This window comes from Ascidia mentula, chromosome 5 (assembly GCF_947561715.1).
Source record: "Ascidia mentula chromosome 5, kaAscMent1.1, whole genome shotgun sequence".
Taxonomy (NCBI): Eukaryota; Metazoa; Chordata; class Ascidiacea; order Phlebobranchia; family Ascidiidae; genus Ascidia; species Ascidia mentula.
The window spans coordinates 15,479,472-15,494,951 of NC_138570.1; the positions used below are offsets into that span (position 1 = coordinate 15,479,472).

General features: G+C 37.2%; 1 protein-coding gene across 1 annotated transcript; it reads left to right on the forward strand.

Moving 5' to 3' along the window:
* Positions 1-58: 58 nt before the first annotated feature.
* On the forward strand, positions 59-6,514 carry LOC145903023 (adhesion G-protein coupled receptor G2-like). The gene is made up of 17 exons (XM_082991112.1): positions 59-62; positions 184-297; positions 1,000-1,116; positions 1,286-1,393; positions 1,622-1,731; positions 2,267-2,422; positions 2,520-2,602; positions 2,672-2,798; positions 3,029-3,250; positions 3,494-3,613; positions 3,984-4,121; positions 4,675-4,784; positions 4,956-5,163; positions 5,491-5,617; positions 5,674-5,834; positions 5,947-6,117; positions 6,392-6,514. Exons 1-17 carry the CDS (start codon positions 59-61, stop codon positions 6,512-6,514), a joined length of 2,199 nt encoding a protein of 732 aa, XP_082847238.1.
* Positions 6,515-15,480: the final 8,966 nt, after the last annotated feature.

The following is a 15,480-nucleotide window of genomic DNA, read 5'->3' on the forward strand; positions in this document are numbered from 1 at the left end:
TACAACCACTGGTCACCTCTGCAATTGTCCACCGGGTTACGGTGGAGATAGTTGCGAAATGGGTCAGTATTGACTATTCAGTTACCACCCGACCTTAGCGCATTTTGTTGTTTTACATGATCGTCATTTTAATTAAATTTCGTTGTCTGTTACTTGTTCTTAGCTGTTAGGATACTTTTATAGATATTGACGAATGTGCACACCGACCATGTCAGAACAATGCAAATTGCAGTGATTTGGTTAACGGTTACAACTGTTCTTGCCCACTTGGATTCACAGGAAGAAACTGCTCCAGAGGTTTGAGATAGATTTCGAAAAGTTTAATAATGAAAAATTAGTCGCTGCAGCGAAATATATACATTTAAAATGTTAGGACCTTTCTCTTCCAGTATTTAACTACATTTAATGTATATATTCCGAAATCTACCTTTTTTCCAACGCCACTTGTGCGTGACACAGGTGGAAACTTCACGTTTGCAAAATTACAATATCAAATAGCCTGATGTCAACGCATTTATTTTCAAGAATACATGTTTCGCTAAATAAGCATCTTCAGTTCTAAAATGAAACGGAAAACAAAATAAAAAGCTGAAAAACAAATGCTAAAAACCGGCCGAGCAAGTCACTCTGACATGCAATGTCTGGTGACCTACTTGCGTGGTGTAGCACCGCGGCCGCAAGCATGCGTTGCGTGTGTTGATAAAAAAACGCAGCGTTTCATTTTAGAACTGAAGATGCTTATTTAGCGAAACATGTATTCTTGAAAATAAATGCGTTGACATCAGGCTATTTGATATTGTGATTTTGCAGTATTTAACTATGTTTATCCTATATTTTTGGGTCCTACATTTTGTCTATTATTCGGTAAAAAGTGACCAAATCCGGCAATACTTGCATATAACGATCAATCAGCTAAGATTGACGTACTGTACTGCATAAGCAAATACGACCATAATAGCTTAAAATAACCGAGCTGCATAGTAAAGGATGTATTTTTAGTCACCAACATTTGTGGGGATAGAAACTGCAGCAATTTTGCCAAGTGTTTTCTACAAAACGGACTTTACAGTTGCAAGTGTGGAAGCAATTACGAAGGTGATGGTTACACATGCAATGGTAAGATTCAGCAGATGTTTTGTAGAACTTTTAATACACTTTAATATTCTGTGCATTCCTGTATATGAAGCATACTTTGTAGAGTACAATTCGGGTGTTAATTATGACATCTGAGCTTTTAGAATGAAAAGAGCCTGACCCCAATAAATGTCATGTACTATTGTTTCAGCTTTTTGCAAGAGATTGGTCATATTTAGCAAGGCTTCCAATCACTCATTAACTTTTGACAAAACGAGCATCGGTGAAACCACTTCCTCTAATGAACTATGCTTAAACGGTAAGTAAAGGAAGGATTAACTGCCTGATATTAGTTTCATTGCACCCTGATTTTGCTTGACTAAAGGACTTCGAAAACAGGTAGTCAATTGAAAGTATTGTGCTTATGTGCCACTACAATAATGAGTACATTCTGAAAAATACCGTGTGGAATAAAAAAAATAGCAGAAATGCATGCGTCTTGGTCAATATATATCTTTCGTGACATCATTCTGTATATTGTATCAAGGTCGTCCGATGGCTTCGGCTCAGTGCACCTTCACAGATGGAAATGCAGCAAGTTTCGGTGAAATCAATAGTTTTAGTTGCGGTCAGACTCTTTCGTCAGCGGCTGGAATGGTAAGACGTCAAAAAGTTGATATAAACCAACCTAAACAATGTGTTCTGGAAGGCTGGGTAAAAACGACAAGTATAGCAACATGCATTCTATGAACGAGATGCGTTAGGGTCATAATATACAGCTGTTTCCTTTAAACTGCCAACGATGATATTCTATTGCCACAAATGTAATGGTTCTTAAAGTAGCGTGTTCGGTGTAAGTCATTGATTAAGAAATGCCACTAACGTAGTCCTGACTATTAACGGAGTTTCCCTTTTAACAATTTCCGCTATAAATCACTACAGTATATGGTAGGATAAACTAGCTTTGTTGTGTGCAAAGTCGTCATACAAGGGTTCGAGTGATCTCTGTCATATAAAAGTTGTGTTTTTATGGCAAATTCAGGATAATCCATTGATTAGCTTCTTCAAAAACTGCTGCTTCAATATATAACGAAGCTCATATACATAAATATGTCTCTCACTTAAGAATAGGGGCATTGATATCACCTCCCGGATTCGGACGACCCCTTTGCAATTATAATATCTTTCCAAGATAACGGAACACATAAGCACAGAGGAAATATCTTCAACTGTGGCATTCTTCAACTTGGCTACAAAAAATAAGGATGGTATAACAGCAGAAGGCGCCACACAAATTGTAACGGGACTGGAAACTATTTATTCAGTTGTATCGAAAAACAAAACGGAGGTAAGATTGTGGGCGAGTTTGTGTAACCTGTATCTAGTTTACTCCCAGATATGACTTTTTGCGATAGTTTTACAGCAACGACTGCTTTAACATATAGATATCTCCAAACACCATGTTTAACACCATGGAAATTGTCGTGCAGCTGGCTGTATCAGCATCATTTCAAACTGACCCTAACGCGTAAGTTGCTAAAAATTCTTGTCAGGTTGTAAATTGGATAATAAATACTGCTCAATTTCTTTGGAACAGAAGTTCCCAAAAGAGTAGAGAAAAAAAGCAGAACCTTTTGAACGTCTTGCAAAATCTTGGGGAACGAGTTGCACTTCCTGGAAATGAGACGCAACTTACACTGAAAACTAACCAAGTTACTCTACAAGTAATTACAATCTTGATTAGTAGCAGCACCTAGTGGTTGGCATGGTATGAACATCGAAAACTATTCTTGTCCCTGTACTTGTGACAACAGTGGTGTAATTAAAATATCCAAAATCTGGGTATACGGCCTTTATCTGAAGTGATTTATGCGCCGTAATAAAATTACCATAGTATTTCTGGAATAAAAGACCAACAAACACGGGTAAAATAGCAAAGATCCCTCATCTTTAGGTGGTCCAAGCAAAACCAATGGGCATCAATGGAGAAACGACCGATGTAACGTATTCGCCCACCACAAAGTCAGAAACAAAAGTTGTGCTACCTGTGGATGTTACTGTACCTGGAGCTCTTATCGCAGAAGCCGCGGTTGCCACAGAAACTACAGTACCTCGAGTTTCATTTATGCAATTTGACAATGACGTTCTTTTCACATCAACCAATCGAACAAAATATGTAAGAGCTTTTCACTCAAATGTTTGCATGGTCAGAAATCATAATTTTTTCATCAAATTTATTCACCTTTTAAGAAGCTGCATAACACGCATTTATATTAAAACCTTTTCAAATAGGAAGCATAAGTTTCCCAGTAGAAATTGTTAAAACAACTGATTTTCAAAACATATGTAGACTAGCATTTGTCGGTACCCTCGGGTAGTTATAAAACAATTACATGTTGATTTTTATTTCTATATACAGGTTATTTCGGTTCGCATCACGAATTACAATCAATTTTCAATCGGTAAGAGCTTGAATCTAACTTTTAAGAACGAAACAAGTCGGCAGGGGAAGAAACCTTTCACAAACGGAACACTGAAGGTAAAAATTAAAGTCAACTTTGATTAATTTTGTTACCACAATACACATTTCTGTATCATTCAATTTCCCCGCACGTCACGAAAATTTGTATTTGGAGGAATAACCACAACCTGTGTTGCATCGTACCAATGTCCACCTGACTAACTCGTCATAGTGTCAAATCTGTAATGCTTGCAACTCTAATTTAATCTAAGCAACTCTAATAGTTACATTGGAAATAAGTTTAATGCTTATTTTTATGCGCGACCTAGTGATAGAGACTGCACTGTGCAGTGTTGGAATTATTGTCAAAAAACATCCGTGAAATATCCCGTTAAACATTTTATTGAAGCTGGTCAATTGCTGCGAGAAACAAAATTGTCATTTACAGGAAATTGTGACAAGGACCCAATGCACCGTATGGGACAGCAAGCAGCTTCAGTGGGTTCCCAATGGCTGCCAACTTGTCCCCGGAAGTTTTCCACCGCAATGCAAATGTTTCAAATTAGCAAACTTCGCAATGCTGGTGGTACGTCAAACCTAATAATCTTGCAGATTGGTTTTGTATATAATATTATTTGCCACACAAAAATAACATCTATCAAATGAAATCACGCAGTGATACTTCATGCAATGGCATGATTGACTGCTCAAATCAAATCATGCGTATTTTTCGCAAAACTACTTCACACTAAACAACACACAAAAGAAATAAAATGGCATAGGCACTGATAAAAGGTTTTCATGTCAAGCGCCCAAAACCGATCATGATTTGGAAACCGTGGTCTTAAACGCATGATGAATTTTGGGTAGTAAAGAATCGTTTAGAAAATTTAAAAATACAATTTCCCTCTCCACAACCGTTTTTACAATTTCCACTAATCAGCATTTTAATTTAAAGAAAAGAATATGTCTTTTTTCATCGCTAAGTTTTGAAAAAAACGCAATAGGCTCATATGTATCAAAACAAGTAAGCATCCCGTTACAGTCTCATCTGTGCAACTACTGATTAACGTGCATGTGTACTTCTTACTTGTTATGCATGTTATTATTGGTGAGGGTATTGGGTTGATGTTTTTCAGGACACCAAAGTCCTTCCGTCAGCATTTGCATTGGGTCTCGTCACTTATATCGGTCTAGGTCTCTCAATTATCTGCCTGGCAGCCACCATTACTATCTACATTACAATACAGTGAGTATCTTACATATAATGATGGAATTCCGTTCGAAATAATTTACTTTCCAACTTATTTATTGGATTATTTGACGCTAATTAGTCAACTGTACCTGAAAACATCTAATGACATTTTCGACAAAATCATGCATAAATCACAACTGATAATCATACTTTTGGTCTCTGTAGGAAATTGAGAAGTAAAAAACCAACGGTGTTTCTTCTCAATATATGTACTTGTTTGATGTTGGTCTGCGTTTTGTTTCTCGTTGGTGGAACTCAAGCAACACAGAGGATTCCGTGTTACGTACTCACATGTTTGCTGCATTACTTCCTGCTTGCTACTTGGTTCTGGATGACTTCTAACGCTTACAACATGTACTCAACTTTAGTTAAGGTTTTGAATTTATTGCATTTTTGATAAACTAAGCCCAAGCTGTTCCTCGACGTGACAATGTAGCGATACCAGCAAAAAAATGTACTAAGATCGGTTTATAATTGTGTAAAGCAAAATGATTCAACAATAATTCAGCTAGTTAAGTTTTTCGAAAAGCCATCGCCAGTTTCTGCAAAAAAATTCTGCCAATTTCTTTCCAAAAATGTTTTTTTACAAGTTTTTATTGTGAACAAGTAAAAATAATGTGCCGTTGGCAACAAATATCATCATGCAGCCAAATAAACACATTAAATTTTGTTCAACGCAAAATATGCTTCATTTTTGTAGGTTTTGGGAGTTCCCGAAAATTTGCCAGCAAAATCTGCCATCGCGTCGTACATCACACCGTTTGTGATAGTTTTGATTGACTTTTGCACTACAGTTGTCGGTTTTGACCTTAAAGCCTACAGACCGGGTAAGTTTAACTTGTGTGTGCTGAGGATACTTAAATCTGTAAAATCTCATTTTTAGATGATATTTTCTTTGAATCGATGTACAAATCTCGTCACATCTGCTGGCTTCGTCTCTACTCACTCTACTATGGATTTCTGCTTCCGGTTGGGATGCTGTTTCTATGCAATGTCTACTTTTTCATTGCTGTGATGGTGAAACTTACTTGTCTGAGAGCAAAGGTATGAGTTTACGTTGACAGAGGGTTCGCTTGTTTCCTTCGTACTTTGACAGACTGATTACTCAAAAACAGATACAGATACTGAAGATTAATAAAATAATGAACATTCGTAGATTCGATCGACAGCCAGGGAGAAAAGTGCACAGGAAAATTTCCTGAGAGCAGTTACATTAATTGGCATTATGGGTTTGACCTGGGTATTCGGGTTTCTCATGCTGTTGGCTGATAATGAATTGTATCGGAGCATTATGGCATGGCTTTTTACCTTATTTAACTCGACACAAGTAAGTAAATTTCGTATTTTGTCTCAATGTTTGATTTAGGATTCTTAGTATTTATTAACCTGCAAAAAAATCGAGTAAAAGCACTATCAGTTTTGCTGGAGTGCACTCAAGCACCGCTTTTATACGAAAGAACAAGTGCTTTTAAAATGACTGTTTTAAAACAAAGTCATGAATATATTAAACGTTTTATTCATACATAATTCGAACACAATATAAATGTGCAATTCTACTGGGAGCGATGGACATTGTTTACAAATATAATGTCTTTCTCTAGGGAATTTTTGTTTTTTGGTCGAACTGCGTTCGAAATGAGGATGTACGAAAGTTGTGGCTCCCATGTTGTACGAAGCAAACCCGGACGGTATCAGAATTATCCACGAGAAGCACAGAAACATAATTTCGTCACTAATGTGACTTTATTATCCGAAAAATAATTTGTTTTACTACAATCGGAGTATGCACGAGAAAAACTGTGTATGTTTAGCGTTTTTGTATTCAAGACATAAAATAAAATTTCCTTAAAAGTTTAGTGTATAAAATGCTTTTCTTTTGCTTCTGGGTCTACAAAGCAATCCACCATGTGAATTAAAACATATAAGTATCATCAAAACACGTCAGAATAAGTGGAAATGCTTCATGCAAAAGTACCTGGTTCAGCTAAAGGTTAACCTTAATTAAGTGATTAATCGTGCATTGCTTTAAACCTCCTTTAATTAGAACGGCCTGCAGTGAGGTCAAAACCCGAACAGAGATTCAAACATTAGAGTTATTGGCTGGTTGCCAGTACACAGTTTCAATTCGTTTTATTGTTGAGGTAAAAACACGGCATTTTGATTTTTACAATCACTTGTTTCTTGCAACTTTAACGACGTGATTGCAATTACACGAAGGGAAATGAAAGGTTCAAAGGATGCAGATTACAGTAAAACGTTTATTATTTTTGGTTAGATATAGGCATACATGACCAGATAGCCTTTATATGTGAAGCTCAGTCATTAGAACAATGGGAACAAAACATGTTGGCTAACCGCTGAATAAACTTGTTTTAAGGTTTCTCTACACTGTTAGCCTTGACGCAAAAAGAGAAGATTTAGATCAATTTAAACTGAGAAGATTTAGATCAATTTAAACTCGAAATGTCTGGAACACTTTGCGTTCTGGTTCTTCAAGTCTTTGTTGCAACAGCTCTTTGTGGCAACATTAAGTGTAAGCGTTTGTAACTGCTTCATAGAAGTAACATAATAACTTAAAGTTAGGTACCAACCAGCATTCCTTCTATCACGAACATACTAATGTGTGTAGTTTTGCTCATCAGTTTCAGTTATTTAATATGAAATTGTTTTTCAGCAATTACTGGTTCTGGATTTTTCGGTGCCGATACAGACGGTATTCACCACTTTTCTCAAACTTTTTCATCCTGCTACAAGATACCCCCGGAGTGCGTTGTAGCCGTCGTTGCAGGTGCTAACGACATAGCTGATACGTTTGCAATCAACGTCACATTGATCGAGGTGTGGGGTTTCAGAGCAACCCTGACACGAACCGACCAAGCAACTAGCTGGGAACAAACCCGTCTAACATGGGCATGGACTGCGACCTTTGGTAAACGCAATGTTTAAACCTTTTAGAGATGTAGTTTGAATGTATAGAGATGTAGTTCACATGGTGAAAATCCCTGATATAGAACAGGTTTGAGTCACTTTATTCAGACCAAAAATACCGTAGAACAGGTATTTGTCTGACATTTCCCACATTCAACTATAGTATTGTTTATTTTTAAGTGGGAGATTTCAACGGAAATAATTGCACGTCACCAGGAGCGATTTGTACGAATATCGAAGGTTCTCAGCAGTGTACGTAAAAGTGTGTCCTTTGGTGGAACCAATGTTTCCCTGTAGTTTTGCAGCTGTTTTACCTTCTTTGTATGAACATTTTGTAATGGGAAACTTATATTCAACAAGTATATTCGCAGTATTTCTATGTGTTCCAAAATTACTCACAAAGAGTGATTGACTGGCGGGTGATTGGCAGCATTGGTCAAGCGCCCCAACCATTACCAGGGAGAAAGCCTGATCGGTATTCGTGCCCAGGACATCCTGGGTTCAAATCCCGGTGCGGTCAGGAAAAAAAAGAGTAATTGACGATCAGCGTGAGAACGATCTTTACATTTCAAATATTACAGAAACATTAATTTCTCCATAATGACAGTTTCTGTACGATTCAAAACAAACAAAAGCAAAGCTTAACATTTACACAACTGCATAACCGACAATACGATATGAAGTTTCTGCAACAGGGAGCTGGTCTCAAAAACCATGAATGCCGTCTTACTTCTTATATTAGGTCGAAATGAGAGGGACAGCAAAAACGGGGTTGGCAAATGACCAAAGAAAAATCACAAAGTAATTGCCTTTATTTCGAAATTTTATCATATGCAAAAAAACGTTCCAGGAACACTGGCAAGTTTCATTATGGTATTCCGATCGGTGACTGTTAAAGCTGTTATTTCCTGTTCCAGTTTAACTGTAGTTTTCGTGCAAATTTCCTGCAGCGTAAAAACAATTCTTCAAGGCTTTGCTATTCAATAGTAAAATAAAGCAATGAGAATACATATAGCAGTGTGGTATTTACTAGAGCAAAACACACACAGACAATAATAAGTGGAAACAAACACAAATGTATACAGAACTTCAACAAAGTATTCGCCATTGAGTAAAACTGATCGCAATCTTAACAACTAATGTGTATAAAAACACATATCTAGCAGCTTTAGACCAGAAGAGAGAGAGATTAAATAAATTTAGACGAGTAGATTGGTTTAATGCTAGTACACCTATATGTGCGATTGTAAGACATATTTCCGCGCATTGCAAGTTTGTTGAGAACAAATTTAGTTCGTTTCACGTGGTTATAAACATCACCCAATTTTACTGGCAGTAGACACAGAAATAGTTGATGGATTATAGTTAATAGCATATAGATGTAATTAAATACTGCGCGATTCGTGCTATACGTGATTTCCTGTGCATTGCGACCTTTATACAGTATAGCGTCAAATCTTAATTTGCGGCAGTGGTGTGGAGGTAGCACGGAATAATAGCAGATTGCTTGAATCATAATTAATTGCATGCAGATGTGATTGAGTGCTTTACAATTTCTGTTGAACGGGGTTTTCTTTGCGTTACTACATTATGACACTAGCGTGTAAAACATATTTCCGCGCATTGCAAGTTTGTTGAGAACAAATTTAGTTCGTTTCACGTGGTTATAAACATCACCCAATTTTACTGGCAGTAGACACAGAAATAGTTGATGGATTATAGTTAATAGCATATAGATGTAATTAAATACTGCGCGATTCGTGCTATACGTGATTTCCTGTGCATTGCGACCTTTATACAGTATAGCGTCAAATCTTAATTTGCGGCAGTGGTGTGGAGGTAGCACGGAATAATAGCAGATTGCTGAATCATAATTAATTGCATGCAGATGTGATTGAGTGCTTTACAATTTCTGTCGAACGGAACACCGCTGCACGCCCGATATTGTGAAAGGCTGGAAAAATCCGTATTCTGAAGAAAGATACATATTGTATCAAACCCTTGTTTCCAGGAACGCTTCACATCGAAAGAACAGCGTGAGCATCAAGGACGAGAAGCAAATTATTTTCCCGCAATATGCATCAGCTTATTGAGATTGTGACTTCCCACACTTTCATCTATCACCTGATGCTGCAAGCAGTGTTAACGTGTTCTTATTTTCTTGCAATTTCTAAATTTCCCATATCGCACGTAGGAATTGCTGCGCCATAACCCTGATCTGGTTATATTAATTGAAACAAAATCTGCAAAATGACCTACTATTAAAAATAATAGGCAAATGATTGTCGTGTTATCGCCCCACGGAAGGACTTCAAAATCAGGCCTTGCAATACATTTCTCGAATTTGAACCATTCGTCCTCGCCAGGAGAAATCCCATGCATCGGTACGCTTGGAACATTGACATCTCCATTCACATTGTAAAATGTTGTGCCTTCAATAGTCGATGTTTGCAGTGTCATGATTACAAAGTTCGTTACTGCTGTCCAGTAGGTATGCAATTCGTTCCAAATGCTTTTTTGGATTTACTATTTTTGTTGTCGTTATAATGTAAATGACCGTTGAATTTTACAATAAACGCTAAACTTTTGCTTGCAAAAACACGTATGTTTATCTCTGCAATCCATGACCCGATACCATAGCCATACAGCAAGTGTACTGAACGGCACAACACGCTAGAGGTTCCAGGAAATGAAGGAAACAGATAGTTTTACTATTTACGCGAAAATTGACTAGACTTTTACCAGAAAACGCAATGAATGCTTGCCGTAGTGGATACCGCATTGAAAGTTAACAACTGTTCGGAATGGCTTCCAGTTCCTGTAGCATCTGCTTTTGTTGGCCAGTATTAATTTTTATGCGAGCCAAATCAATTTACGGGACATGTTCGATGAAACAGCTGTTCTAAAACAACTCCATACGGCTGATGTGTACGAATTTCTCGTCAAACGCTTCCAAGTTGATTTAAGAAATAGGTTGAGTTTTGCACACATGAATGCGCTTCTGCGACAACGCTCACATTAAATTGCATTTTTTCCATCTTATTTTGTCATTTTTCTGCAAACAAGTATCAGTGAAAAACGTTTTCACTATCGACATCGTTTGACTGGCCTGCTGACCAAACGGAAACGATTCCACGTTGTGGTGACTGTGACATTACTCTTAGTTTAATACAGTATCAAACAATGTGCTACAGATTCTGGGACCTTCTGTCAACAAGCGATTGCTCTGGATTCAAATATTGCTGTCCAATATTGTATTAGTTTGGCCAGCAAAATCGTGGATCATTAAATTATGCCGAAATGATAAAACGTAAATGTTTAATGTAATGTTTGTTTTGACCACGACATTGCACAACAAAACAGGACTATGCAACGTATGCCACAATAGGAAGCGTTTAGTTTATGCGTAGAGTTCCTGGTTGAATCTCATTTTAGTTTATTGTCTGTTTTAAGGCAAATGTCCAGAAAAAGTATTCTCAGTCGTCCCTTTCACTCAAAATATGATTGTTTTTGAACCTTTTGAATCCGAACAGTATACGTTACAGAGTGTACGCAGCGCACCGGATACTTGTTGCTGCAGTGCGACTTTCTTTTATCGCCTTTTTCTGTTTCACGCTTCACTTGTCATTTGTTCCGCTTTATTACTTTTGTGTTATCATTTCTATAGTTTTTCATTTTCAAGGGCAACGTCTGTCTATATATACGCGACTTTTTCCTCTTTATATCATTTCGTAAAAGTTTAAAGGATATTGTTACTGTAACGCTGTATGCACTTGCAGGATAGTCACCACGGCATTTTTTTTGTCAACTGCAGGTGACGTGTGTTTATTTTCTGTTAATTTCGTAACGGTAATTTATTTTCATTTTTTAGTTACCACATTTCTCACATATTATACAAAAGTTTGGTGAAGTTGCGTTTGAAGCAGACTGCCGTTGATTGAAAGCAGTGATTTTTTATTTTATCTCCTGTGGCAGGCGGCCTTCCGGTTGTGTTGCGCTGCTGTCACAACAACCAGACTGCTGCAACGCAAGTTCGTTGTGTGTACCAGGATCATTACCCTGAGGAAGCCTTGTTGGATAACAGGCGAAACGTCAGTTAATAAAGTTACGTTTTTGTTGTACCAGAGGAACAGACTATTAAATTACAATTTAAGCTATCAGAATATAGCATTAACGGTTCACAAATATGGATGTTTGAGGATTGATATGAGGTTTATATAACTTGCATTATGACTGAGAACTTCATTGTCTTGTCGAAATCAGGCAATGCAATTTGTTGGAGGTTTACTACAGATGAAGACCTTCCAGAGATATGCAGAATACTAGCAAAAGACTTTTTTCCAAATAAACCAATTAGCGAAGCATTGGAATATACTGAAAACGACATTTCACTGGAAGTTAATATAACAAAGGTGGTTATTTGTCAACCCCAAGTATTTCAAAGGTGGTTATGATGAGCGAAAGTAGATTTAATAACGTGTTTCCATTCTATAATGTGATAGCCACTTTCATAATAGAGGCATCTGACATTTTTATTCACCAATTGGGTATAGTAAATAATAGTGTGAGTTACGAAACATAAAGCTTTACCACGAAACCGAAAGCTCATTTAGGCTATATTTATTTTGCAAATCGATCGTAAATTGGTTTCATGTGTCTAATTCGTATCTAAATATTTAAAATAAAAATACAACACAGAAATACTTCCTGAAAAGTCCGGCAATTTGTGCATACGATGAAATTAGCATGGAAATATGCGGTGTGTGCATCGTTCAAGATCAAGATGGTGATAAACCAAAGGAACAGTTACCATTAAAGTTGTCACAACGTTTTGCGGTAAGATTGCTATGTTGTCATGTGTTGATGAGAAGTGACCTTCGTCGAACATGAAATTGCTGCAGCGAATGGTTAATGTACATGTTTAGTTTCTGCATTCGTTTGAAATTAATGTGAAATTATACGCCGGAGATCTGCCATATATCACTGGAATTGCGATGTGCGTAAAGAAAAAGTATCGGAAACAGGGAATTGCTGGGGCGTTGTACAAGAAGTAAGTTTTAAAGTAAAAAACACTTGTAGGTAAATCTTTTCAAATATGTACGTTCAGTTACGTGACCATATCATAATACTTTCCCAATAACGTAAGAGAAATACGTTGTTTTTATTAATTGCTTCCGTTCAGGCGAATGGAAATTGCAAGGAAGGATGGTTTCAAGTATTACTTCGCCATTTGCTCGTCATTCTACACAGCAAAAGCTCTTCAAACCTTGGGAGCAAAATGCATTGTAGAAATTGATTACCGAGATTACGTGGATCCGATTACTGGAGAAAAAGTCTTGAAAAACTTTAAATCTCCTCATAGTTCAGCAAAACTAATGTGTCTGGAATAATTATTCTTGCAATATTTTTGAAATACCATATTTGATTCAACATTGGCCAATCTGCTATAAATCTTTAATATCTGGTACTTAACCGTGGGTACAATGAGTGCAGAAATTCTAAACATTCAAGTAGAAGAGTGTGGGGTTGGTTGAATCAGTCGATCCTGTGTCAGGACTAAAGTTACAGAACCAAATCTAATGATACATTTTACTTACAATAGACCGCCATTTTGTCTTGCAGTAAATGTAGCAAGTTGGAAGGTTTTTTTACTTACTTTGACGTACCCTTATATTTGGAAGGTGCAAGCAACAACTCTGTTTCTTGTACTTTTTCGTTTGCAGTTTGTTTCGTTGTATATACAAAAACAGACTGCCGTTATTATTACAGTAACCAATATTACGGTAATACTATTTTATCATTAGAACTGTCGCGTGATTCCTTGTCATCAGTGGCGGAGATCTGTGTGTTGGAGGGGGGGGGGGGGGGGGGAGTAATTGAATAAAGTAAACACAAGTGTGTTCGTTTTTCCGAAGATTTTTCTCTTATTATAGCCATATTCGCCTCAAAAAACCTAATTTTAAATAGCACAACTCCTTTAGAACTGAGCACAAAAACAATGACAATATTATGCTGTTTGTGTCACATCAATAGACGACTAAGTGGTCATACTACGACAGAAATGGCGACAGACTGTAGCACATACATGAACCCTGCAGCTTGAACAGCTATAGCAGCTTGGAGGAATAGTACCCCTGTCCGGCGATTCCTGTATAAGGTCACTAGCGTATGAATTTCCAGTAGGAATTGACTGTCTTTCGATAACGTTGCTGCCTTTTTTAACCGAGTTCTCCAAATCTTGCTTAGAGTTTCAGAACAACATGGACAACAGTTATAACTCTTAGTATTGTAATCAAAGAAACTCGAAGGTTGGCAACAATCATCTGATTGGTAATACTTCGATTCAGTAAGAAGTAGCATTCAATGGCGTATTAAAGTAAAATAGAATGTGTTGGAGAAAGAGATACAGGGAGAGGCCTAAGAACGTGATTGGTTGAAACTGGTCACGCATGATCGACACCACGAAGTGTTTTCAGAATGTCTTAACTAGCCTTTCAGCAGCGATGTACACAACGAAACGATACGACAAAAACGTGGAATATAGAATGTAAGCCAACGGTTACTTTGTGCGGGAAATAATTGGTCCAATATTACTTGATGACATACACGTTAGTGTGAGCTGGTGTGCAAATCCAATGAGGAGATTTGTATTGACCGTTTTTGCAGAGCACAGATCACGGTTGTACAATGATATACACATGAATGGCGTTAACAACAGTTATGTCCGCTACTGAAAGAGAGGTAAACAATGAAGTATGGACAATTAAGCTTTTTTGGAGCTATGGACAAACCGAATTTCAATATTCGTTGACGTTTCAACACCAATTATTAATATTATGGTTATTACCCAGCATGTTATATCGCAATCAACCAAAATATTGGGACCATAGAAATTTCCAATCATCGTTGTCGTACATGGCTAACTTTAGCATATGTTTTGCTTCCACCACTATCAGGTTGGTTGAATCGATTCAATCAACCCCATTTCTGGAGAGCTGGAAAAAATTATGAGGATTTGAAAGATTTGTTTACAGCCTATGTTAACGTTGACTCGTTTTTTGGTAAGCATGTTCAAGAGACGGTCATGGAAATGTTCCTTTTTATGACTGAGGCAGTAACTCCATGGTTGGATCTAATGTAAAAAACGCCGCTTGTGACTTTACACAACACTATATACGAAGCTTTGTTTTTCGTTCAGGAGTATAACATTCGTGCGTATGACAGAAAACAAAGGTAATAAATTTTTCGAAAAGAAATTCACCCACTATCAGTGTGCGACCAAATCGCTGGCCCGCATGCTTCCCCGCCTTATTGAAATCGGCCCTCAATAAAAATGGACACTAGTGGCTTAAGAAGTATCGACATTCGGGTAAGATTTATATTTTGTTTCCTCTTTAATTTTGTACTTCAGGCCGAGAAAGGAAATATGCGGGTCGTAATAATATAACTTACCTCGTAACACCTTGTAACAGGCCACAGAGATGTATCTGCTTATTTCAATTTTTAATTCATTTCCAAACCAAAGTCACAAAAAAACCTTCTCAAATGATCTTAATTGTATTTTTGATTTCCTGTTGAAAATTTTAGACTATTTCGAGGCAAACCAACCGATGTAAACCAAGCAACTAAATTCCTTTTGCGGTGTCAGCTGCAATTGGATATACCTCTTTTGCAACCCCTTCGTTGTTGATCTCAGACTAGCTCGAAAATTAAACCTATCCACTTAACGTTATCCACGAGTAGTAGTTCATTAGGCTGCTTT